The 26,072-nt window shown below is 46.5% G+C and overlaps 1 protein-coding gene and 1 non-coding gene across 2 annotated transcripts in view; both read left to right on the top strand.

Annotated features, from left to right (window-relative positions):
• Window positions 1–26,072, top strand: part of VAT1L (vesicle amine transport 1 like) — a 154,466-nt gene that overhangs the window by 45,626 nt on the left and 82,768 nt on the right. Inside the window, exons 4-5 of the mRNA XM_057712150.1 lie at window positions 17,251–17,393; window positions 24,865–24,968. Coding sequence (XP_057568133.1) covers window positions 17,251–17,393; window positions 24,865–24,968 — 247 coding nt within the window. The remainder of the gene's footprint in view (window positions 1–17,250; window positions 17,394–24,864; window positions 24,969–26,072) is intronic.
• On the top strand, window positions 23,622–23,725 carry LOC130839456 (U6 spliceosomal RNA). The gene has a single exon (XR_009049852.1). It is a non-coding gene; the product is annotated as a U6 spliceosomal RNA (small nuclear RNA).

Below are 26,072 nucleotides of genomic sequence, written 5' to 3'. Positions count from 1 at the left end.
AGCCACATTCGATTTCCCAGTACCAAAATGTATTCTTCAAAGTAGAAACCACCATCGGCAGGCTCTACTTTATCAGTCTGTGGACCACAGACTCTGGAATTCCTGCTCTGCCTCCCATATCTTCTCTTCAGAACTATACTAACCCATCTGACCTCGTCGTTTATACTGGCAGGGTTGCCATATAAAATACAGGATGTAACCCTGACTGCTGGCAATGTCTTCTAAAGAAATACTCAGGGAGTTAGTCAAAAAGGCGGCCAGTCGGTATTCAAACACTGAGCATCTACAGTCTGTCCAACAATGTGCTAGACTCAAAATACACAGTAGCAGATAAAACAGATTTAGACCCTGCCATCTGAAACTTACAGTCAAAGATCTATGTTCAAAGATGTTCACTGAAATATGGCATATAATAAATAGCACAGCATTATAATTTCCTCTAAGGTAGAGATTGGTTAAAAGGAATTACAGTATGTCACAGAATAGAATATTTCCCAACCACTCAAAATAATGGTGTTAAATAACGTTCACGACCCGCAAACGTGCTCACAAAGTAAGCTCAGAAAGAAAAAAAGTGATTGGGGTGCACAGTGGGACATTCAGGGTGATCCCAATTCTGTGGACAACCCAATATTGATATATTGATCTATACACGTTGGAAAACTACTGGAACAAAAGGAGCTGAAGTATGTAGCGTATTTATCTCTGAGACACGGTATGATGGTTGACATTTTTATCGTTTTCTGCATTTTCCCAATTTCATTCTTTACGAGGGACATGAACATGTGTTGCTTTATAATAATATATTTTTTAAAGAGCTTAGTAGAGATCAGAATAGATCGTTCCACTGCAAAACATGTCATTTCATTCTCTCATCTATCAAGAGCATTTACTAATATGATCAGTTTGTGCTGTGCCTGGGGAAATAATAGCTTCAGTCTCGCCCAGAGCTTTTTGGGAATGAGGAAGCAATTAGAAAACTCTGGACCTGTGAGCGGTGTACATTTATTAGCTCTTTCGTTGATGCAACCTATACATATTCAGTGGCCAAAAGCAGTGGGTGTGGGGGAGGAGAAAGGGAGACAAAAGCCAAACTGTCCCCTGTTCCCTCTGTCTCCCAGGCTTCTCTCATGTAAACCCACAGCCCTGCAACAGTGCTGCCCTAATGCTGACCAGTGACACACCTCAGACCTTGGCAGTGACCCACCCATGGGTACGCTTGACTTTTGCTACAACCCAGGATACATATCCTGCCTGTCCACCAGCGCGTGGACAAGGGAGGGCTCTGAAACGCAGCACAGCACACAGTGCAATTGCTGTGAGTGAATGGAGAAGCTTAAATTAAACCTGTTGCCTAAGGAAGATCTACTCACTGGGCCATGCAAGAAATTTGTCTCATGCATGAATGTGAAAAGAGCCTTATCAGGCCACTCAAGTCAAGTGGCAAAACCAAGGAAACAGTGGAATGACTGCCATCGCCCTTACAGAGACCATGAGATATTGCTGTGCTGTGGTTATGGATAGCCGTGTCATCCTCCCTACATTTTGAGTGTTACCGTGATCTTTTTGATCCATTCATGTATGCTACTCAAAATTCTGCTGTGTGCAAGTAGGCTGCAAACACAGAAATACCTAGAACCACCAGTGCTCCACTGGAGGAAGTTGGTCCCACTTTGCCACATTTAAGAGGATTTTCACCCTACAGGCCATTGCCCACTGGACCGTAGTTCCGTCTGCCAAAGAGGAGGGTTGAACGGACTGAATGTGGTCAGGCTGGAAAAGAGAAGATTCAGGATGCGGGCGCAATCTTGGAACTCTCAACAGAGTAATAGTAAGGAGTATGAGACACACGCGTCTATTGGTTAGTGTGCCCTATTGTTAAGTTTGCCTCCTAGGAGCAAAATCTACAGGGGGGCCACCCATAGCACAATATAAAGAAGCCCTTCAAGAGCCATTAGAGTGGCCCCCAAAGAGAACGGGCTAACTTGGGAGGTAATTAACCTCCATGTTCATTTCATTAGGTTTTTTTTTTTCCAGTTAATTTATTTATTTTGTTGCACCGGGTCTTAGTTGCAGTAGGCAGGCTCCTTAGTTGTGGCATTCGAACTCTTAGTTGCGACATGCATGTGAGATCTAGTTCCCTGAGCAGGGAGCAAACCGGGGCCCCCCACATTGGGAGTGGGGAGTCCTAACCACTGTGCCAGCAGGGAAGTCCCCATTTCATTAGTCTTCATCCCTTCATATACAGGAGGGAGCTGGGTCAGGCTTCCTACACCAGGTAGGAGGATGGAACGAACGATTCAAGATTTTTAGCTCTCAAAGTCTCCAGAGCTCCTCAGGTTGCTGCCTTCTTGTCCCACTGTATGTCACTGCCTGGTCAGAGATCTTGCTGGAGAGACAGGAGTCGAAGTCCTTAACTATCATATTACCTGGTGCCAGGCAGGATGCCCAGCCCTCTACGGGGTCGCATCCTTCACTCCTCACACCCACCTTGAGGAGGGCGTTGTCACCACACACGTGCACAAGACTAGGGTCCTAAGTGCCCACAGGATTTGCCCGGTTCCAGACGTCTAGTGAGTGTGGTCTGGGGTGCCCCACAGGCCATCTGTCCGGAACCTGCCACTTGGGATTCCTAGAACCCAACACGGCATGTGGCACAAAGTAAATGTGCACAAACCACACTGATTTCTGTGCGTGTCATCGATTTATGTCCATGACACATGCATTTTCACTGAATAGAACAATAAATAGACATGTAAAATTTACAGGACAGTGGAAAGGATCCCATGAAAGGAACAGGGTATTCCGTTACTGAGATGTGTCAAAGAAGGGAAAAGATGTGAAGAGATTTTCCTTCACTCACTCATTCATTCATTCCCACGTTTTATGAACACCTTCTGCGTGCCTGTTGCTGTGCTGTCGGTTCCAGATAAAGAGGCACCATGTTGGAGCTGGTGGTCTCAGTGTTTAACCAAGGGAGAAGGCTTGATAAACAATATTAAGGATGAAATAATTGTATACTTGTTGCATTTGCAAAGAAAGTCAGTGACCTTTGAAACAGCAGGATAAAGATTTGGGAAGTGAGCTGCTCTTTAAAGAGGATGGGCCTAAGGATGGAGAGGTAGAAAAGATCAAGCAGACAGGGCTAAACTTCCCCGTGGGAGTTCCTTTCTGGAGACGCACATCTGTTCCTTACAGGACTGAATATGAAGCATCCGATGAGACCCTCCAGCTGTGAAGGGCTCTGCACCGCAGCCTGGTTCAGAACCTCAGCAGAGGGATCTGAAGTCGCAGAAAGAGTCTGGATGTCTGAGCCCTGAGAGCTGGTGGTGGGAGCAGGGATTTGAGAGTCTGAGTATTTCATGCCCAGGGCAGGAGCTTTCCCGTGAAGTTGTTGATCATATCTGAAGGGTGCTGAAACCAAGGTCAGGCTCTTGGTCCTGTCCAGGGGCCTGATTAATGAGGCGCCTTCAACAAACAGGGACACTCAGAAAAGGCACGAAGCCAGACTGCTGAGTTGTGAAAACCATCATCCCAAGTAGGGAAACTTACTGCCTGCCAGGCACAGTTACACGTTGGTGTCACAGATCCCCGTAGTTAGGGTGTAGACAATGCAGCAGATGGACAAGGAAGTGAGCTTGTACCGCCTAAGCCCCTACTTTGTGCTTGGTCCTGCGCAGAGCTTTCTCTCTCTACGTCTATTTAGCACATATAAGTAGGTTTTAACATCCCAACTTTAGAGATCAGGCTGTCAGTTGAAAATAATTGGGCCACGGCCCTCCAGGTGCTGAGTGGTAGATCAAGGGTCAAAATCCAAGTCTCACGGATGCCTATACCTTTGCCCTCCTCGCCCAGCCACCCTATCTGTTCCTTTCCTTGACTTGATATTAGTGTGGCCACACAAGAATAGGTGTGGCCACCCAATTTGCCGAGGGCACTTCTACTTCGTGCATGTTGAGTGAGCAAAGTTAATAATAGCGTCCCACCCCACTCTCAGAGAGTATCCCAATTTAGATGATAAAGTACATGCTCACCCTACCTAACAAGTTTTTGGTTGAAATAGATGCATTTATCAAAACCACAGCTCCAAAATGTGAGTACAAATTGTAATTTGGCTGGAAACGTGGATCCGGCATCCCACTGTGCAAAAGTAATCATCCAGGAAATGTATCCAGATGCACTGTGTGGAAGGCAGCCAGCCTGGAAGTGGCTCTGACCCACCATGATTTAGAGCCTGTGAAGGGGACTTTGCCATCTGGTAGCCTGGACTGGCTCCCTGGCCAGGATTCCAGCCACATGGTTCCTGGAGTCCAGTTCTCAGGCAGTGTGGGAGGCTCCGGGCTCTGGCTTGTCCTGTGGCCACCCATGGTCTCTGTTGGAAAATAGTCCCGATGAAAGACACAGACTTAGTATGATTCCACTTAGGGCTGGTTAGCAGAGTTAGCATGTGCAGGCTGTGCACTGCACAAAAGCACTCAACCCCTGGGGCAAAAGCGAAGGAGGCTGTTTTGTATTCTTTTATAGATGGTCAGTCAGATGTGGCCACAGGAGGAGACAGAGGAAGGCTCAGGAAAACAAAGTGTATTATACTCTCTAGTCCTAGAGACAGGAGGCACACCACATAGGGCCACCTGGGAAGGACACCAGGGTGCTCAGGAGGCAAGAGACAAGAGTGGGGGAGGTACTTAGGCTCTGATCTTCATTGCAGTTTCTGTGGGAAAGGCAAGGCAGGGCAGGGTGGACAGTTGAGGATTAGCTATTTGGAATAATTTCATGGGGGGTTGGGCTATAGGGACGGTCTCTGCATGCCTGGTACCTGGCCCTGGGATGGATAAGGCAGAGGAATGTTGCCTCCAGGGGTGTATGGACCAGACAAAGGAAGGAGGGCTCTGGATTGGTTAGTTTGAGGATCAAAGATTGCCTGTCGCTCCCAGGCAAGCCTTTTGTTATTGAATTGGCGAGCCCAGGGAGGGGCTGTCTCTCCCCAGCCCCAGCCCTAAAGGTTCTTAAGATGTCGAAACATCTTATAATATATAGAAAACTTAAAATATTTACAACACAGATGCCCACACTGCAGTTGCCAAGCCTCACAGCTGTGCCTGCCGGGAGATAGGGGAGGGGGTAGTGGTGGCCCTAAATTGAACCCTTCCAACTCAGCTCCCTGCCCTGCAGTTGACAATCATTAAGTCCCAGAGCACCTGGGGAAAAGCTGCTTAACCTGGAACCAGGAAGAAGCTGCAGAAGATCATAACACAGCATGCACGTTCTTGAGGGTAAGAATTGCAGAAGGGCCCTAAAATTTACTGGGCGTCTGCTTTCTGCCTGGCACTGCACTGAGTACTCTAGTCTTTGTGTGAACCTCAAACCAACACTTCGGAGCCCTTAGCCCTTTCTCCATTTTATAAATGAGACCACTGAGGTGCAGAGAGATGAAGTATCTTTCCAAAGTCACACAGCCCATCCGTAGGGTAACGAATGAGGTTTCCAATTCAGGTTTTCCTGACTCAAAAGATGCTCAACTTCACTAATCATCAGGGAAATGCAACTCAAAACTGCAGTGAGATATGGCCTCACACCCATTGTGTGGTCATTATCAAAAAAAAGATGACAAGTGTTGGCAAGAAGGTGGAGAAAAAAGAACCCTGTACACTATTAGTGGGAATGTAAATTGGTGCAGCCACAATGGAACACAGTATGGCGTTTCCTCGAAAAATTAAATATCGCACTACTGTATGACCTAGCAACTGCCCTTCTGGGTATACATAAGCGAGGAGATAGCCGTACTCCTGTGTTCACGGCAGCACTATTCACAACAGCCAAGACACGCAAACGACCTCAGTGTCCGTCAACAGAGGAATCGCTGAACAGAATGTGTAGAGATGATGAAATATCATTCTGCCTTAAAAAGAAGAAGGAAATCTTGCCCTTAGCTACAACGTGGATGAACTTGGAGGACCGTACACTAAGTGAAATAAGCCAGACACAGAGGAACAAACACTGCCCGATCCCACTTCACTATCAGGAACCTAACTAAAATAGTGAAACTCATAGAAGCAGAGAGTAGGATGGTGATTACAAGGGCCTGGGGGCGGGAAGGGTGGGTGGGGGGCGAGTCGGGGAGGGGCTGATCAAAGGGGGCCCAGTTTGGCTATACCGGATGATTAAGTCCTCCACATCCACTGTACAGCATCGTGCCTAGAGGTAGCTGACAAATTTATGAAGAGGGAAGATCTTATGTCAGATTTTATCACACATGCAAAAGCGGGAAGGAAGACATTTCAGAGGTGATGGCTGAGTGTATGGCATTGTTTATGGTGATGTTTTCATGGGTGTATACTTAGCTTCAGACGCATCCAGATGGATACATTCAGCATGTACAGCGTTTTTCTATATCAGCCACACCTCGATTTTTATAAAAAGTCCATAATCTCCTCTCTCTGTTTGTTGAGCTACCTTGGGTGGGGCCCCCAGAGCTGCTGTGCTCTAGCCCTTCCTTTTCACGTGAGCAACTCAAGGTATGAGGGGCTGAAACTGTAGAAGGAGGATCAGGACTCCGTTTTTCTTCTCCCGTCTGCACAAGGCTCCGTCGGAGCCAGACTGCTCTGGGTCTCATTCTGAAGGAGGGGCCCCCCTACAGTCTGTTTCTGAAGGCCCCATCTCAGCATCTCTCCCGCCCCTGTCTTGGGGCTGCCTCTCCAACAAAAACGCACCATGTTGTTTGACCCTTGAACATTCCATGAAGTGAAACCAGACTGGCCACCCTCTGGCCAGAGCAGAAGGCTGAGCTGTCCCTGGTGCATCACCCCAGGAAGCTCCGGTGCTCCTAGGAGAAACTTCGGGAATGCGAAAGTCACCTCCCTCCTATCCTCTGTCCCAAAGCTGCCTGCCATGCTCGGTGATGACCAGTCCTTAGGAAACCCAGCTGAGACCAAGCGTTTCAGGCACCTGGTGGGGAGCTGAGCTCATGCTGCGTCACGGGACGCATTCTGGCTAAATCCCTTCATGAACACGTCCCTCTGTCCGCAAAGGTGACCAGATTCTCGGAAGCAGGACTCTGCTGGCAGGTTGGGAGGGGAAAAAGCAGGGCAGATGCCCACCGCAGCCCAGCTTGGGAGCACCTGCAAACCGCCTTAGGGGGACCCAGTACCACAATCTAACTGTAATAAGGCTCCGGGGGCTCTTTAGAAATATATTTCTATGCCAAACCTGATTCATCCCAACATTCTTTCTATATTCTTCCCTTAGTTATTATCTACATCTTGTACCCTTCTCCCCACTCCATATGTATAGTGGAAAGGAAAAACAGGAAGATATTTACTCTTGGTAAGCACGTAATTTCCCGCCCCCTCCCCGTCATTGATGTAAACTCGTAACTGCCAAAAGAATGTGAGGCAGACCCTATCTGCACCCAAGCAAGAGATAAAGCAAAGAAGCCACCAGGCAGCCACTGGATCTTCCTTCCAAGCCCCTCCTTCTCTACAAAGGGCACAGTGCCCAGTCCCAGCCCTCAGTCACCCTCTGACATTGTGAGTTCTCTCTGGCCACCTTACTCTTTGCTTATCAAACTTCTGTCTCTTCTGCTACTTCATCCACTCAACACACAGCTACTGAGACCTGCGTAGAGGGACCCACTGCTGTGGATAAAGGCAAATAAGATGTGGTCCTCCCCTTAAGGAGTTGACAGGCTAGTGGAAGACACAAAAGAAAGACATTTTTAAAAAGGAAGAGAGAGAGAGGTGGAGGAGCAAGAGGAGGGAGGAGGAGACAGGAGAGGAGAAGAATCACAACACAGAGTGGAAGTTGGTTGAGGAGTGATATTTGTGAGTTTTAGGGCAAAGCAGGAGACATTAACTCCTCTGGGCATCTCCGGGAAGGTTTCCTGGAAGAGGTGGCTTTGGAAGCCTGGTTATTGAGCACCTGCTGTGAGTCTTCTCTGGTGAATCACATCACATGTGTTGCCTTCTTTGACCCACACTTGACCTCTTTGACCTTGTGGAGTAGACGTTATCATCCCTGACTTAGAGAAGAAGCATCTGTGGCTCAACCAGCTTATGTGGCCGCTCCAGGATGGAAGCGGGGATGGGGTCCAGGAGCTCTAGCTTGCTCTGCAACCTCGGACGGGTCTCATTTCTATTTAATTGTTTTGGTGACAGAACAGGGCCTCATTTCTATTTAATTGGTTTTGGTGACAGAACAGAGGACTTGGGCTTAGTGACAGGGAGGCTCGTGTTTAAATCCCATCACGTCCCATTGGTAGTACTTAGCTTTTCTGAGCCTCAGTTTCCAGTTACTAGCAGGATAACCTTGATCTTTCTGAGCCTCAATTTCTGAGCCTGTCTTCATGACGGGAGTATTGATGTTGGGAGGGTAAAATGAGGTGTGTGTGTAAGGTCCCTGGCACAGTGCTTGACAAAGAGTAACTGGCCAATTAGAGATGGTTCCCCTTCCTCCTTTTTTCTTAGCCTCCAGCCTCCATGTCCTCCAGCATAGGCCAGTGGTTAAGACTGTGGACCCTGGAGGCAGGGAATGTGGGTTCAAATCTAGTTTCTGTTGTTGCTTTGTGACTTCGGGTGGTTACATAACTTCTCTGTGCCTCAGTTTGTTCTTCTGGAAAACAAGGATGAAACAGTACCCTCCTGACGGAGGTTGGGATGCAGATGGAATGAGCTGATGTTTGCAGAGCATGGAGGAAGTTCTGTGCAGATGACATTAGATAAATAAATCTATACTCTTCACCACTTTGCCGTACCGCTTCTCACCTGAGAGCCTCTGCAGTGAACTTGGCGCAGCCTGAGCAGAGGAAAAGTTTAAATATTCACCTTGCAGACAGTTGAGGCAGGGCTGTGAGTGGCCGGGAAACCTGGGTGTTCAGCAGCCTCACCAAGACCCCGGAAGCAGGGAGGCTGAACGTCTGCAGGCATCCAGAGCTTCAGACCCTGCTAATAAGGGTGAGGGATTATCTTTTCTTCCTGCATCTCTGACTCACAGAAGACTGTTAGTCACACCCTCACATACAGGAGCCCGCATACTAAACCCAGAGGCCCTGATGTCAGCCTCAACTAGGAGAGGAGGAAGTGGGTTCTGGTCAAGGCTGTCACTGACCAAATTAGCAGAAGGACACTTTATAGAGCACTGGATCTCAGCAGAGGCTGCACATTAGAATTACCCAGGGAACTCATGAAATACAGACTAATAACCAGGCCCCACCCTGGTTTGAAATAAGACATGTGCTGTTAAGGTATCCTGAGCATCCCAGGGGTCTTGGCCTCTGAATCACGCGGACCGGAGTGGCGTCACGAAGGATGAGCTTCGTCAGGGGTTCTCAGCTTGAGCTGCATCAGGATCTCCTGGGAGCCTTGTTAAAACTCCAGGCGCCAGGCTCCACCCCCAGAGGCTCTGATTCTGCAGGTCTGGGGTGGGGCCTGAGGACCTGCATTTCTAACAAGTTTCCAGATGAGGTGAGGCTGCTGTTCCTGGCACCTCATATGCAGAAGCCCTGAGCTGTATAAATGATAATATCTTTTATCTACCAAGTCTTTCCAGCAAATGTGTCTACAGCTTTTTTTGAATTAAAAAAAAAAATCCACATTTAGACCTTGCGCAATTGAAAGATGCCTGTCCCTATCAATCTTTACTTTTTTCCTCCTTCTCTCTCTCTCCTCCATTAGCCACTGTGCCCTGAAGCTTCTTGCTGTTGAGATTCTCAGCACATGCCTGTTACACAGAGTGTCGTGTAGTTCAAGAGTTTTGCAGTGACAAACAAGATAAAGAGGAGCTGACTGATTCTGAGAGTGTACTAAGGAAAACATAGAATGTTCTTTGCTGCCTTTGACGGCAGGTCACGTGGATCAGCCCACACAGTGGGATATGAATTTCCTCCTCTTACAACAATTGAGTCAACTGAATTGTTGAGCAGACAAATGACAGCATTGATCTGGGGAAAAAGAAAAGTTTCTAAACCTGTGTCTGAATCCCAGCATGGGAGTTTGTATTGTCATACGAAAAGCATAAGGAGGGCTCAGGTATCCGGTGTACTAGATTTTGTGATAACATTCATTTAGCTCTCCTCGTCCAAGTGCCTCTCTGCCTTGATGAAGATGAGAAAGTAAACTGACAGTTCTTTGGAAGAAAACAATCTGACCTCACCATTTCCTCCAGGCATCTTCTCTATATGTCCCCAAGCTCATTCTTTTCCATTTTTTGACCGCAAGAATGGTTTGTGGTTTCCAGGAGCCGTTTAAAAGTGAAAACAACTCTTGGAAGAAATAAACCTAATTCTGTTTTATAAGTGATCTCGGAAATGGTCAAGTCGGCCAATTGAAAATTCCATTTTTCACTAAATGTAGGATAAATGTGTAAACTCTCATTCTCTTTGGGAGGCTTTTCAAGTAGATTTTCTTTAGACTATCTAAGAACCAGCCCATGTGACCTAGAAATTGTGGAACTGGAGTGACCACAGGGATCATCAAGTTCAAGTCCCCACTGTATTTACTCTCTCCCCCCACATGTCCACGTGCACTGGAGTGCATGCCCCTTATCTTCTGCACAAACGCAAGACTGCAGCACACCAATGTGGTCTTATCCCAGTGGTTCTGGGGTTGGAACTGGCGTTCTCACCCTATTGGTTTAAGTCTATGACTGTACTTTCAATAGTATATTTATTTTATTAATATCCGTTGCCTCTGGGGGGAATGCAAGCTCCAAGATGATAGGGACCGTTTATAACTTGCCCGCCTTTATCTTTCCAGGACCGCTCATAGTGTCTAATCTATTAGAGGCAGTCATTAAATAGCCCTGTAGTGATGGAATGAATGACAATGAAGTGACAGAGAGACTGAGACTCAAAGGATGACTAGGAATCAACCAAGAGAAAAGACAAGGGAGAGGGCTACAGGCAGTGGAACCTGCATGTGCAAAGGTCCTGTGGTGAGGGGGTAGCACTTAGGAAGGACTGAGAACTTTTCCATATGGTCAGAGCTAGAATTCTGGTATATGATGAGAAACAAGGCTGAGGAGGTAAAGAATATCTGTATCATAGAGGCCTTTTTAAGCCTGTTTACTTGAGTCTCTGATGCTGAATCCTGAATCTCAGTGCCCTGAGAAGAGCATCTATCCTCATTTAGTGGGTAACCAGAATTTCAACCAGTCTCAGTCTTAATTCCAGAGCAGTTGTGTTAAAAACTGCTATTTAATGAGTACTGAGTATGTACCAGACAGTGTACGAAGCCTTTTATATAAATGTATCTGCTCCTTTAATCGTTTGTCTACTGTGCCCAGCTTTTCTGGAACAGGATCTGGGTTTGAACTGCCAGTCTGTTGCAAAGAGTCAAATTTCAGGGACCGCCCCCCCCAAACAACTCCCGTGTAACTATTGGCCCTGGATTTCCTACTGTCTGTGCTCTGCTTGAGGGGACCCTAACAGCCCTGGAATTAGGGCTGAGCTGGCTGAAACCTGTCCACCCATCTAAACCTGAGACAAAGCTATCCAGAGTGGATCAATGCATCCTTCCAGACTGATGTCAAGGGCCCACGGTTTTCTCGAAGATTTCCATGTCAGTGCTTAGCAGAATGGATGAAAAGACTAACAGCAGAGCAGCCGTGGAGTCAGGGACAGCTGGTCTGACCCCTGCCTTATCCCTTACAAGCTACGTAACCTTGGACAGGTTCCTTTCCCTCTCTGAATCCCCATTTTCAGGTATAAAATGGAAACCGAAAATGTATTCTGGAAGTGGTTTGAGGGTTTAAGGAAGCGCTTTAGCCCAATACCTGGCACGTGGTGAGAGGCAGTAACCACAGACACTGTTTCTGCTGCACCGTTAGCCGCAGGGAAGAGAGGCAGAGGCTTGCTGCCCAGCTCTTACATTCTACAGAGAGAAGGGAAAATCAATTAAAAACAAGTACATGCAAATCTCCATTTACTGCTGTTGCTGGGAAACTGGATTGTCTTGTTCATTTTATGTTCTGGGTCTGCAGGTAAATTGCAAAATCCTTTTTATTGAAAATTCACTCTGTCTTCCACAAATGTTTATTGAGTCCATGCTATGTGCTAAGCATGAGGAAGAAACGAGGATAAATTAGATGCTGATCTTGCATTCACCTTGGGAGATGGAGAAGGGGGGTACAGATGTTTTGTAAACGTGAGGGAGAGCACTTTTCTGCTTAAACACAGAATGCGGTGCATTATTGACTTTAGAACGTCGTTGAGGATCTCGCAAGGGCCTCTCATTGCCTGAATGAATTAATTAAGAGCTAAGAGAGGGGGTGGGATGCTGCAAATAGATGTGCACTGAACTTGTGTTTACTACCCATCATTATTTATATAATATAAACTATGATATAATATTACCTATACTACTTGTATATTATGCTAATTATATGTGCATGTATATTACATATGCACATGTAATAATAATATTATTTTATTATTATACCAGTTATATATTACAAATGGGATATTATATACTGGATATTACTAATGGTATGTGTATATATAATTCTAATTATACACAGATACATACAATACTAACTACAGATTGTTCTGATTATATATACAGTCATCCCTCAGTATCCACAGGGGATTGGGTCCAGGACCATCTCCCTCCCCTCAGCAGATACCAAAATCCAAGGATGCTCAAGTCTCATATAAAATGATGTAGTGTTTGCATATAACCTATACACATCCTCCCATATACTTTAAATCATCTCAAGTTTACTTAGAATGCCTAATACAGTGTAAATTCTATGTAAACAGTTGCCAGCATGTAGCAAATTCAAGTTTTACCTTTTGGAGCATTCTGGAATTTTTTTTTTTCCTGAATATTTTCAAACCATAGTTGGTTGCCTTCATGGATGCAGAATCCATGGACACGGAGGCCCTACTGTAATTATATATTTATGTATCATATGTTACATATAATGCTCACATATATTACATAATCATATGAGGTAACCCAGTTACTTATCATTTCATTTTATTACCACATGTATCTTCCTCTTTAAAATGGAAATGGGAAAATTCTGCTTGGCCCAGAGATGAGATACGCTAATTGAATCTATGCTTTATTCCCACTCTGCAAAGCTAAAGAACACAGAAATCTGCAAAATGACAAGGGGGCTCCCCCATTACCTCCAACCGCTCTCGTTCCTCATGCATCAATTCAACACGTTTTACCAAACACCTGCTCCGAGCCAGGATCTTCCTGGGCCCTGGGTCTGGAGCCACGTGAGGCACCGTCTCTGACCCCGTGGAGCTCACAGATGGGCCAGCAGCCCCAGCGGGCCGTGGTGGCCACTGTCCTGGAGGAAGGTCAATGGTGGCACAAGAGGAGGCGAGAGACTCTGCCTGGGACGCTGGAAAGGAGCTCTAGAAGACGAGATGCCCCGTCTTCTAGGGGGAGTGGCCAGGATCTGCAGAGGAGAGGGGAAGGCCAGGCCAGGATAGGGAGGGGAAAGCGTGTGGAAAAGCAGCCTTGATGCACAGCAGAAGGAGACGTTCTGCAGAGTAGATAGTGGATATACTCCCACTGCTGATTTCATCACGGTGATACCAAGAAAACTAGTATTAGGAGTCCCGACAGTAATGAGAGCAAATGTTTATTGAGCAGTCACCATGCAGAGCCCATGGATGCATTATGTCATATAAGCCCACAACGGTCTTAAGAGTTTGTATAGTGTTATACATAACAAGTGACCAGAGGAGCTGATAGGCTACTCAAGGTCGCTCAGCTGGTGAGTACAGCACATCAAGGTCTGCCACATCATACCCTAGTGGCCTTGGACCAGGTACCTAACCTCTGTAAATCTCAGCCCCTTCCTCTGAGAACACTGTGGGGTGAGGGTCATGGCCAGTGTCAGCGATGGCTCAAGTCTGTGTGTATTTGGGGAGTGGATATTAGAAAAGTGGAGGGCAGTCGTGTTGGTGAGGTAGACTGGGTCAGATCCCAGTGGGCTGGCCTCAAGGAAAGGGTGTGCATTTCATTCTAAAAGCCATGACAGGCATTGGGAAGCTTTGAAACACATGATGAAATGCTCAGTGTTGTGTTTCAGAAAAATCACTCTTCCCACAGTGTGAAGTACACATGGAAACGACCAGGCTGGTTAGAAGAGTGTTGCTGTAATCGGGGGCGGGGTTAGTGACCGTCACAAGAGATGTTGAGTGGAAACAACATGTGTGCCAATTGGATATTGGGGGCGAGGGAGGAAGAGGGGTCCAGGATGACCCCCAGATGCCTGGCTTTAGTGATGAGTGAACAGTGCAATCCCATCCACTGAGGCAGGAAATGCAGTGAGAGGAGTGTTATGGGTTGAATTGTGTTCCCTGACCCTCATCCAGTCCATAAGTTGAAGTCCTAAACCCCAGTACTTCAAAATGTGCCCTTAGGGCTTTCCTGGTGGCGCAGTGTTTAAGAATCCACCTGCCAATGCAGGGGACACTGGTTCGAGCCCTGGTCTGGGAAGATCCCACATGCCATGGAGCAACTAAGCCCGTGGGCCACTACTGAGCCTGCGCTCTAGAGCCCATGAGCCACAACTACTGAGCCCACATAATGCAGCTACTGAAGCCTGCATACCTAGAGCCTGTGCTCCACAACAAGAGAAGCCACTACAATGAGAAGCCCGCACACCACAACAAAGAGCAGCCCCCGCTCTCCACAACTAGAGAAAGCCCTGCGCACAGGAACAAAGACCCAACATAGCCAATAAATAAATACATACATACATAAGTAAAAAATGTGCCCTTATCTGGAGGTAGGGTCTTCACAGAGGCCATCAAGTTAAAATGAGCTCATGAGGATGAGCCCTAATCCAGTAAGACTGCTGTCCTTATAGAAGGGGAAATGTGGACACAGATTGGCATAGAGGAAAGACTGACGCGAAGAGACCCAGGGAGAAGACCACCTTCTACAAGCCAGGGAGGGGTGCCTGGCTCAGATCCCGCTCTCACAGCCGTTAGAAGGAGCCAACCCCGTCGACACTTCGAATCAGACCGCTAGCCCCCAGAACTGTGAAACAATGAAGCTCTGCTGTTTAAGCCGCCCGGTCTGTGGTACTTTGTGATGGCAGCCCTAGCAGCTAATACAAGGAGTAACTCGTTTGGGGATAGCCATGAGTTATGTTTTGGATCAGTTGAATTTCATGTGTGGTTTCTGGAAAGCCAGGTGAAGACAGATGCCAAAGTGGTAGTTCAATACACAGGTCTGGGACTCAGTGGGACTAGCGATAGAGATTAAGGTGTATCAGGCATCTCTGCTGCTCCAGCATCTACAGCACAGAGTGATGAGGTAACACATAGTAGGAATTTGAAAAGGAGCAGAGTGGATAAATGTCATGTCTGTTTAAAGACCACACGGGTGTAAGAACCAATTCTAAGCTCCCATCCCAACACTCACAAGCCCTGTTGAATTTTCAAGGATCGTCGTGTTTGTTGCTGATATTTATACTCACTAGGAAGGAGAGTCCCTTCATTGTTCTTTAAAATCAGGGGATAAAAAATTTAACCAAATACCAAAACTATTCTTAGAACAGAGAACTATAGCCTCTGGAGTCTTAGGTTCACGCCCATGTTCTGAAACACTGACCTCCAAGTGAGCATGTGAGTAATGTGTCTATTTTAGGTAGTAACTTAAAAGTCCGCTTAGCTTGAAATGTCAAAATAAGTAGACAGCATGGCATAACAGAAAATGGCAGTAGCTGGAAGTCAGGAGACCTTGCCTTGCATCTCAGGTTTGCCTCTGAAGAACTGGGTCATCTTAACCTTTCGGAGTCCCCTCTCCCTGGTCTATAAAACAATAAGGAGGGGGTAATTGGATGATCTTCCAACTCTGACATTCTCTGATGCTCTCAATGTTGCCTTTAATTGCAAATGTTGGGAAGAATCACATTCCCACAAATTGGCCTGCCAACCTGATTGAGTCCACCTACGTGAAGACATGTACATAAAGTGAGACGCAGTAACTCATATCACAGATGCCTTTGGTAGAATAATTTCCCTCCTTAATAATTTCTGCCTCCTTAAGAGGGTAGATGGAATACTGGAAAGAGACAGTGCATGGTTTTAGGACACATCTTCATTAGCAGCAAATTGGGTTTTACTGGAAGGTTTCTGAATACAAATGATCACAGTGTTTTTGTCCAATGACTTAAATCCCTGGTCATATTGAAAAAGGATATGGGAAGATTACCCATCCCTAACTACATTTGTGATTTCTCTTGGACCATATGATATTTAAACCTCATGCACTGGCCTTTTCTTTATGTGCCTGGACATCTCAGCCCTGGGTATAATAAGCCAGTAACGGGTACAGATGATGAAGACTGATTACCTGTGAGGTGTCCTGCATTGTCCTGGGCGCTGGACCTGTGTTACATGTTGCCTCATTTAACACCTCCTGTAGCAGATGCTGTTGGCTACACCATACTTTCTCTGCACTCAGCTTGCTGAAGGTTGCTTACTTAGGGCTCCTGACTGGCTGGGGAAGCATGTTTGGCCTCTGAGAACAAACCAGATGTGCCTAAGAGTCACTGCTGCAGAAGCGACACTCAGCTGATATCAGGTGGAAATTTGATGGATAAATACTCCAGCTTCCTCACTGCTTGGTTGGGGTAACTCCAAGGCGTATTCTGCACCTGCTCATGGAGTTCCTCCGAGGGACTGAGTTCCAGTTACTGGGGTGGGTGGACACTGACTTGATACACACACCCTTTATTGGCTGCCTTCTATGCCTGTCTTGATGCCCTGGTATTTCCTGCTATCATCTTCCAGATAAGGGACTTACTCTCAGATCCTTGCCTCAGGATCCACTTCTGGGGAATCCAAACTAAGAGAGCCTCCAAGATCCTAGGGAGCAGGTACTATTAGTGCTAATTGATAGATGGAGAGCCTGAGGCTCAGTGTGGTTTAATAATAGTTGTTATGTCCTGGTACTGGGGTTTTGTTGGCTTACTTTCCTTCACTGTTGGTTCTCAACCAAGGGAGGTTTCGTCTCCCAGGAGACATTTTGAGATGTCTGGAGACGTTGTTGGTTGTCACAGCTGGGGACATGCTGCTGGGGACATGCTGCTGGTACCCAGTAGGCAGAGGCCAGGGATGCTGCTAAACATCTCACAATGCACAGTTCACCCCGCAACAAAGACCAATCCAGCCAAAAACAGTCAATAGCGGCAAGGCTGAGAAATCCTGCTCTACGCCCAGCAAGACTGGCTTGGATGGTAGTCCTCCTGTGTGACTTGTTTGTTGTGTTTCACTCCCAGGGCCAAGCGGTGGCTCAGCTGTGCTCCACTGTCCCCAATGTGACTGTCTTTGGAACAGCTTCTACTTTCAAGCATGAAGCCATCAAAGACTCTGTGACCCACCTCTTTGACAGAAACGCAGACTACGTGCAGGAAGTGAAAAGGTGAGATGTTTCCTCTAAAGAGCACCAGGATGGTCCTGTGCTTCTCTCTCTAAAAGAACAGGAACATTCATTTACAGGAGGGCTAATAATAGTTATAATTGTAAACATAGATATTACTAGCTCTGTGCTAAGTATTTCACATGTATTCGCTCATCTAATCCTCCCAAACACTTTATTATTATCCCCATTTTGGAGACGATGAACCCGAGAAACAGAGCAGTTAAGTATCTTGCAAAGATAAACTGTGAGAGCTGCTATAACACTACCTTAACACAGAGAAATTTCTCATTCATTCACATAACAGCCCCAGGGAATGTGAACTCCAACCTGGGTGTGACTGAGAGCCACCAAAGGACCAAAGTGGTGGCACGATCAGGTTTGGGTTTGAAATAGTCGCTGGTGCTGTGGAGAGAATGAATGGGAGGTGGGAGACTGAAGGCAGGGACATCCGTCTCCTGGCTTCCCCGGGGAGACATTGGTTCATAACCTGATCCTTAGTCCACCTGTGGTCCTGAAGCTATGGATCACGGCCACGTGCGTGGCAACACAGGAAATCAGATGGAACACCCAGCTACTGCCACACTTTCAGATGATTTGTGTGTCTCACACCTGCTGATTCTCAGAGTTCAAGGCTGATTCCCAGGCCCTGCTCCACTCACAGTTCCTGGGGGGATTCAGCGAGGTCCCAGAGCCACTGTGTCTGTATTTTCATTCTCCGGCACAAAATCGTAAGGCACAAAGGAATTAAGTTGTCCGGCTAGCGTCATCACAGAGAAACAGTTTTCTCCAAATCACTGATTAAGTTGAAAAATTGAAGGGTTAGAGGATGGAAGATCTGGTTGTTCGAAGTGATAGATTTAGACCAGATTAGGTGAAACTTGGTAAGTTTCTTGGAGAGTTTTCTGACAGTCTGAATTCTCAAATTTGGTTTTAAATTTTGAGTGTGGAGGTTTGCATGTCATTTAAGGGTGCCCCAGTATTTCCCATGGGATGTGAAAAGAGCGCTTTAAAGCTAGGTATTAGAAATTCATCACCTGTTTCTCAGATGTCCAGAGATTGCAGGCATTTTTTTTTAAGTATAGTTGATTTACAATATTGTGTTAGTTTCAGGTATACAGCAAAGTGATTCAGTTATACATACATACATATATATATATATTTCAGGTTATTTTCCATTATAGGTTATTACAAGATATTGAATAGAGTTCCCTGTGCTGTACAGTAAATCCTTGTTGTATATCTGTTTTATGTATAGTAGTTTGTAAAGACTTCCAGAATATACCTTTGCCTACTTTTATAACCCTCAGGTAGTTCTTCCTTCCTTTAACTTGCATCTTTCAAGCTGTGGTCTGGAAATGAACTACCACTTTCCCTTCAGCCATCTTTTCTTTCATCCTATTAAGTGATATTTTTGCAAGCATCCTTTCCTCTGTTCTTGCACTGACCTGCTTAATAAATACTGAGTATCTGTGATGGGCCAGGTACTCTGCTAGGTCAGGCGAACCAGCAGAAACCATCTGGAGAATCACTGTCTTCATGGAGCTTGGAGTCTCATTGGGGAAGAAGGGACAAAAGATATTTTAAAAATTCATGGATTTACACTTTTGATATGTACTCTGGTGGAGAAATGCAAGGTGCCAGTGAAATAAACATAGGCAGACAGGGAAATCAGACACGTCACCCATCAGTGACATCTGGGCTGAGTGAGATTTGGGCTGAGAATTGAGGGATGAGAATGTGGCCAGAGGAAGAGCATTTCTGACCAAGGAGAATGGCATGTGCTAAGGCCTGGGGTTGGGAAAGACTTGGTCAATTCAAGAATCTGAAAGGAGACTAGTGCAGCTGGAGGATGTGGTCAGAGGATGTGGGAGGTAGTGGGAGAAGAGGCTCAGGAGGTGGCAGCTCTTCTGAAGAAGTGACAGTCCATAACCAGGGAGCCTCTGTGGTCCCACATCCCAGGTAGCTGTGCTCTCCCCTCATCCTCTCACTGTCCTTGACTTGCTGCCCCTAGCCCCAGAATCAATGACTTCTGCTGATGTCAGAAGGGCAGAAGGTAACAGCATCTGAGACCCACTTCCCCACCACCTTCCTGCAAACGTGACCTCCAACGGTTCCTTACATTTTTAAAAGTAGAGATTCTGGGATTAGCCTAAAAATGACTGGGAAGCTGCAAATACGTTTATACTCTCTGTCCCACGAATCCTACCCTCAGGAAATAATCCAGAGGAAAATAAAAGGCACAGGTCCACGTTGCCTGTTACAGAGCCAAGCACGGCTTCTGCTTCATTGTAGGCACTCAGGATGTGCCGACAGGGTGAATTTCAGCATTGTCTGTAACAGCGAAAATTCAGAACCAGCCCCCGCTATCAACAGAAGGGAAACGGTTTGGTAGATTACACTACACCCACGCACTTGAGTATTATGCAGCCCCTTAAAAAATGATAATTATGAAGACTCTGTCAGAAAATGAAAAAAATACCCATGGTAGCATATTGAGTGAAAAAAGCAGAATGCCAAATTCCAGCTACACTGTGATCACAGCTTTGTATAAATTCTTGGCGCGTAAGGGCATAAAATGAAAGGGGAAAAAAATCCACCCACTAAGATGCAATAGGAGTGGAATGTTGAGTGATTTTTCTTTCTTTTCTGATCCCAGATATTGTTTGTTATACTACGTTATGTGTAATCAACAAGAAAAAATAATAACATAAAATTTCTTGGGATGAAAATTCTTCTATCAACCAGTCAGTCAGTAAGCTGCTTTTGAACATGTTTGCAGCCTAGAGCCAAGCATTATAAAGGGAATAGGGGGGAAATATTTATAATACAGACCTAGCCTTTACGTCACTTCTCCCTTCTCTGTTCAGGAGGAGAGAGATGAGTATGCTTGAAACCAAGTGGAAGAGTTAGAAGCCTTGAATTGTGTGCATCTGACTGTAAGGGCTTTAAAAATAAAGAGGAGAGGAAGACCAGAGAGAGTGCCAAGGTGGACAGTCCCTAAAGGGGTGCTTGAAGAGTGGGAACTATTTTAGTCGGTAGAGAGAGGTGGGGGGCAAGTTTCAGGCAAGGCAAGTGGGCACCAGGCTTTGTCTGTCTCCTCCCGCTCTGCTGAGCATTTCAGCGAGACCATTGTAGATGCACGATGAAAATCCCTCACCTTGCAAATAAAGAAACTGAGACCTAGTGGAAACTAACAAGAGTCTAGTCACCAGGAGAGAACAGAGAGAAAGGATTCCTGGAGGTGGCACTGCTACATACCCGTGAGAGCCATCAACAGTAAATTTTCACTAAGCCACCTACTGTGCACCAGGCACTGTGCCGGGTACACTGATATCACCTCATCCCTCTGTCACAAGCTTGGAGGTGATGGTTAAAGCGAAGGCACAGAGGAGCTCTCAAAGCAAAGGGAATTCTGAACGAGAAGAAGTGTGTGGAAAGCCAAGGACCCAACTGGAAATGAAAGTTACAATAAAGGGGAATTACTTTCTCAACAAGGTCGAAGGGCTGCTTACCCAGTAATGGCTCTGTTGCAACTACCACCACTCAAGAGAAATTCTTCACTGATCCCAGTGGGTGGGAAGCAAAGAGGCAACATTCTCAATAAAGGAACAAGGGGCTGGGGACCAAGGAAGGACAGACAGGAAAGTCTCGAATCAGCAATCCCAAAATATCTTGCTGCTGAATTTGGCCCAGAGGATCTCTGAGCTGGGGCTATTTCTGTTTGCTCTTTAAGTCTGCAGAGATTTATGACAGCAGGAGAAAGCAGAATATGAACTGTTGCTTTTAACCCTCTGCCCTTACCCTCTCTGCTTTTATGTAATTATGATTACACATATGCAGGCAAGGCAGACGCTCCCAGAAATTGGAGGTGGGTAGTGGCTAAGAAATGAGGATAGTCTCTGTGCCTCTGATGGGCTACCTAGCTCTGCTTGTGATATTCATGATTATTCATTAAAAGACACTGCCAAGATGCTTTTCAATGTAAGGATGACCAAGGGAGGACCTGACCCAAGCCTGCTTGTGGGGCCTGGAACATTTTAATGAGACCCCTTGTGCAGTTCAGTCTGATCCACTGATTGGGCTTATAATGACTAAACATGGGATGGTGCACTTTGCAATTTTGCAACTCTCACCTGAAGGGACATTGCTGGCCTCGAAAGGAGCAATGCCTGCCTAAAGGTCTGACTTCTACAGCCAAAGTGTCCTCACCCTCTGGGCCCCAGGAGAGACACCTGCCGCTACCCAGCTTCTCTTCCTCAGAATCCATCTCCTCCCCCTCTCCTTGCCCCCACTTCACCACTACTTTCAAAAGGATGCAATGACAGCAGTGGGGAGCGAATTTATGGCTTATTTGACCCTGGCATGCATGCAAACCCTGTCTTGGCCTGATTCAGCTATAGAAATGCCGAGAGAGATGTGGGAGGATCAGATGGCCTGAACATGTGGAAGACCTGCATTGTTTCCTTCCAGCGTGAAGCCAGCGAAGAAACCCCCACTTTGCTCAGCCCCTACTGGGAGCGAGAGGTGGCAGTGGTGGTCATTCCTCAGCTGGCCACAGCCCACCCTATAAAACCCTACTCCATCTCTGGGACCCTCACTTGGTTTCTGGTTGTGGTGGATCAAACCAGGGTCCTCCCATTCCCTGCAGTCACCTGACCCCACTGAGCCTCAGTTTCCTCATCCATCAAATGGGTATAACAGTGGCCCCAAGTCTCAGGGTTGGCACGAGGCATCATGAGATGAGACTTAGGAAGGCTCAGCGCTGTGCCTGGCACACACAGGAGGTGCTCCCGAATGTGGGACTTTAGGAATAGCTAGAAGGCCAGAATGTCTGGAGTGGTTAGTGGGAGGTGAGGATGGGGAAGCAGGCAGAGCTTATGGTCACCCATTGCTGTGGGCCTGCCCTGCATTGCTGCAGAATCAGAGTCCAGAGGATAGAGCAACAGGCTGAGGCGGGGCAGCTAGTGCAAGGAGATGTGATTGGCAGAGGAGAGAATGTGGAGCATCAAGCAGAATACGGATATGAGGAGCATTAGGCAGGAAGTGAGGAGCAGGAGATGGGCGGGTCCATCGGGGGTGCCCTGGAAGGTGTGCACAGCCTCGCATTTGGGAGGCTGCCCCTGAGTGCAGGCAGCATCTTGCAGGCAAGGGGAGAGAGCTTAGGGAAGTGAAGTTCACAGGGAGGACTTGATGGCCCAGAAGGGCTGACTCGGAGAAGCAGAGCAGGATCTCACTTCCATGGGAGGGAGCAAACTTGGCAAAAATGGACCTGGTGGAAGTGAGGAAGACAGGCACGTAGCTACCCAGCCCATGGTGCAAGGTGGGACCTGAGCAGCGGGTCTGCAGCCCAGCCTGGAGCCCCCCAACAGCATCTGTGCTCCACTTCCGCCTGCTCTGCAGCCTCACCGTGCGGCAAGCTCCCTCGCATTTTCTTTACTACAGTCGTCCTGCTCACCTGGCTCCTCCCACCTGGGGCTTTTGCACATGCTGTTCCCTCTGCCTGGAACACTGTTCCCACCACTCTTTACCTACCTACCTCCTCCACCTGCCGCTCATCACTTCCCCAGGGTTGACTTCTCTGGCAGCCCTGATTGGGCAAATCCTCAATTTAAACAGGCTCCTCGTACCTTTGTGGCACTAGACCCCATTCAATTTAAATTGAATTTCTATTTGTGTAACTATTGATTGATGTCTGCCTAATGTAAGCCTTAAAAGGGGAGAAATCAAATCTGTTTGAGCTCACCTTGATACCCCCAGTGCCTAGTGCAGTGCCAGTGCTAAATATTTAATGAACAAATTAATTACTACTAACAAAAAAAAAAGGGCTGCCTTGACTTCTGTGTAACTGGTTTAGACCAGGGGTTTTCAAAGTGTGGAGCTGGAATCAACAGCATTAGCATCTGGGAACATCTTAGAAATGCAGACCCTTGGGCCCCACCCATACCAAGTGAATCTGAGGCAGGAGGAGAGGGGGAGGGAGGGCAAATTGCAAATGTGTCTTAATGAGCCCTCCAGGAGATCCTGACACACTCCTAGGTTTGAGATCCACCGGCCTAACTCCCTGGTTATGAATTTACAGATGGGACTTGGACAGACACACCCATGAGATAAGCGCTCTATTGAGTGGGAAGCTAAGCTGATAACTTTGGAAGAGGCTTGCTTTGTAATGGGCTGGATTTTGGTTAAGACCTGAGGGCTTTTGAAGGGTACATTCATATCAAAACTCAGGTGTTCCCTTCAGCAGCTCATATACTGAAATTAAGATATAGAGAAGATTAGCATGGCCCGTGCACAAGGATGACATGAAAATTCATAAAGTGTTTTATATTTAAAAAAAAAAAGACTCCACTCTCAGGGGCATGGGGCGGTCAACTTAGTGTCTGAACTCTGGAGATGCACGTGTAATCTCCTAGTTGGTGACACTCTGGACAAAGCTGTTGACATCAGTTAGAGGCAGTTCCTGAATTTTGCTGGGGGATGAGGGTGGGGGTAGAATAACTTAGTGATGTGCTAAGACAAGATAACCCTGCAAACTCACAAATCTGAGGAAATGCCTTTCTTGTCTGAGAAGAGCAAGGGCCAGCCATGACTAGGAACTCTGTGGTCAGGAATGGATTCCCTACAATCCCCAGAGCCTTCCTGTTCTACAGTCCCTCCTGCATAATCTCTTTTAACCTGAGAAGCCCAGTAGATGTTTGTTAAGTGCATAAGAGAGTGAATTAATAAATGTATAATTTAATGAATGGAAGAAGGGATCTTCTTCCTAATAGAGTACAAATGTGGATTCCCTCTACTCTGGAGCCCCTCCGTGACTGTGGGAGGATCCTCTCTATTTCACCATTCTCCTCTAAGAGTATGTTTATAGGTTGAACCTGGAGATTGGACAAATAGAAGTTTGCAGGTTAAATTAACGTGCCTTTATAGCTTCACTGACAAGGGAGGTGGAGAGGGAAGAAAACCAATCCCCGCTAGACTGGAAGCCCCCTGAAGACAGGGGGCTTGCTGGTTTTACCACTCTTCAGCACCTCGGACAGAGCCTGACACATAACCCCAATTCCACAAATGTGAGTTGTTGATTGACTTACAGAGTGACTATTATGTGGCTGGCAATGGGCCAGGCATCACATTTGTCACCTCACTTCATTGTTAGCACAAAGAAACACGCCAGCTCCCCTTTACAAAGGAGAAAGCTGAGGCTCAGAGAAGTTGAGCAAGGCGGTTAGACAGACTGTGATGTTCTATGCCGGCACCACCAGCTAGGTTCTTAGCTGCCTCCAGCTTTGTGAAATCCTTAGAGTTGGGCTCAGGAGGAGACATCCAGCTCCTGGGCTTCTGCCCTATTGATTGCTACTCCCAGAGCTCTCTCTGTTCCTGATTCTGAGAGTAAACAGTGTGACAGAGGAAGGGAAAGGGATTGATAGTTTGGTGGGTTACAGGTTACAATATTTTACTTTGTCTTCTCACCATTTAGGATCTCTGCTGAAGGAGTGGACATTGTTTTGGATTGCCTCTGTGGGGACAACACTGGAAAAGGTCTCAGCCTTCTCAAACCACTGGGAACCTATATTCTATATGGTGAGTGCTATATAGAAGCAGGGGACATGGTTGGTGACAGGGAGCACTGCACGTGTGCTGACAAAGGCTTTGAAAAATGATGTTGCTATGTTGGCATAATGAGATGGGATGTTAATTTTTTAATGTTTTCCATAATATTGTTATTGTCATTAGTTGTTTTCAATTATAAAAGTGCCTACTGCCCTATTATCCCATGAGCATTTCTCATTCTAAAAGAAATAAAGCCAAGCCAAGCCAATGCAGTGACAAGATGGGACTTGACCCACAGAAGGTGGCAAAGGTGGGAAATACTAACAGCAATAAAGGACCCATGGGAGGAGGGAGAAGAGTGGCTAGGATGTGGCGGGCGGGGGGAGGGGCAGTAAAAGGAGGATCTTCACTGTTGGAGATGAAGTTGCAAAGTACAGACTTTTCCTCCCTCTAAACTACTGTTAAATGTCCCAATCAAGACAGAAGCCCTGGATGGATGAAGCCCACGTCTGCCTCTACATTCACTTATATGCTCTTGGGTTTGAGGGGATTTAGGAAAGACATCTGGGAGCAGGTTTTCTCCAGCAGAATGAGACCCCAGAGCCTCCTCTCCCCCTTTTTCTTCTTCTCTTTGTCATAGGCATGCAAACCAATTTAAACATTAGTCTTTGCAAAGAAAAGAGCGCATCAGAAGCCAGATGTCACATTCCAAAGCCAAATGATCTTGGGGTTCTCCAACGTTTGAGATTTTTGGCACGCTATCCCATTGCAATAGAGTAGAAAATTGAGCCTTAGTTCTGTATAACTCAGAAAAAAATACTTACTTCCCTACCATTAGCTGTGAAGCTTATGAAAGAGCTATTTGAGAGGTATAAGTAGTCAAGCATCAGTTTGTCATCCTCAGATCATTGTGACAGAAGAAGGAAGAAGCTTTTATTGATGGAGTATTCTGGCATTATCAATAGTGGCCATGTATTTGAAAGTCTTTAGAGGCGATGCATAATTTTAAAATTATTACTATTGATAAGAGAAGCTGTGAACGTCAATGTACAATGTAGGGATATTGGCTATGACTAACAAGTGAGTCAGATGCAGGTGAGCATTTTATTCGCCCTTCCTCATTTATTGGTTCTA

This window comes from Hippopotamus amphibius, chromosome 16, assembly GCF_030028045.1.
Source record: "Hippopotamus amphibius kiboko isolate mHipAmp2 chromosome 16, mHipAmp2.hap2, whole genome shotgun sequence".
Lineage (NCBI taxonomy): Eukaryota > Metazoa > Chordata > Mammalia > Artiodactyla > Hippopotamidae > Hippopotamus > Hippopotamus amphibius.
This window is presented reverse-complemented; position numbering and strand designations above follow the sequence as displayed.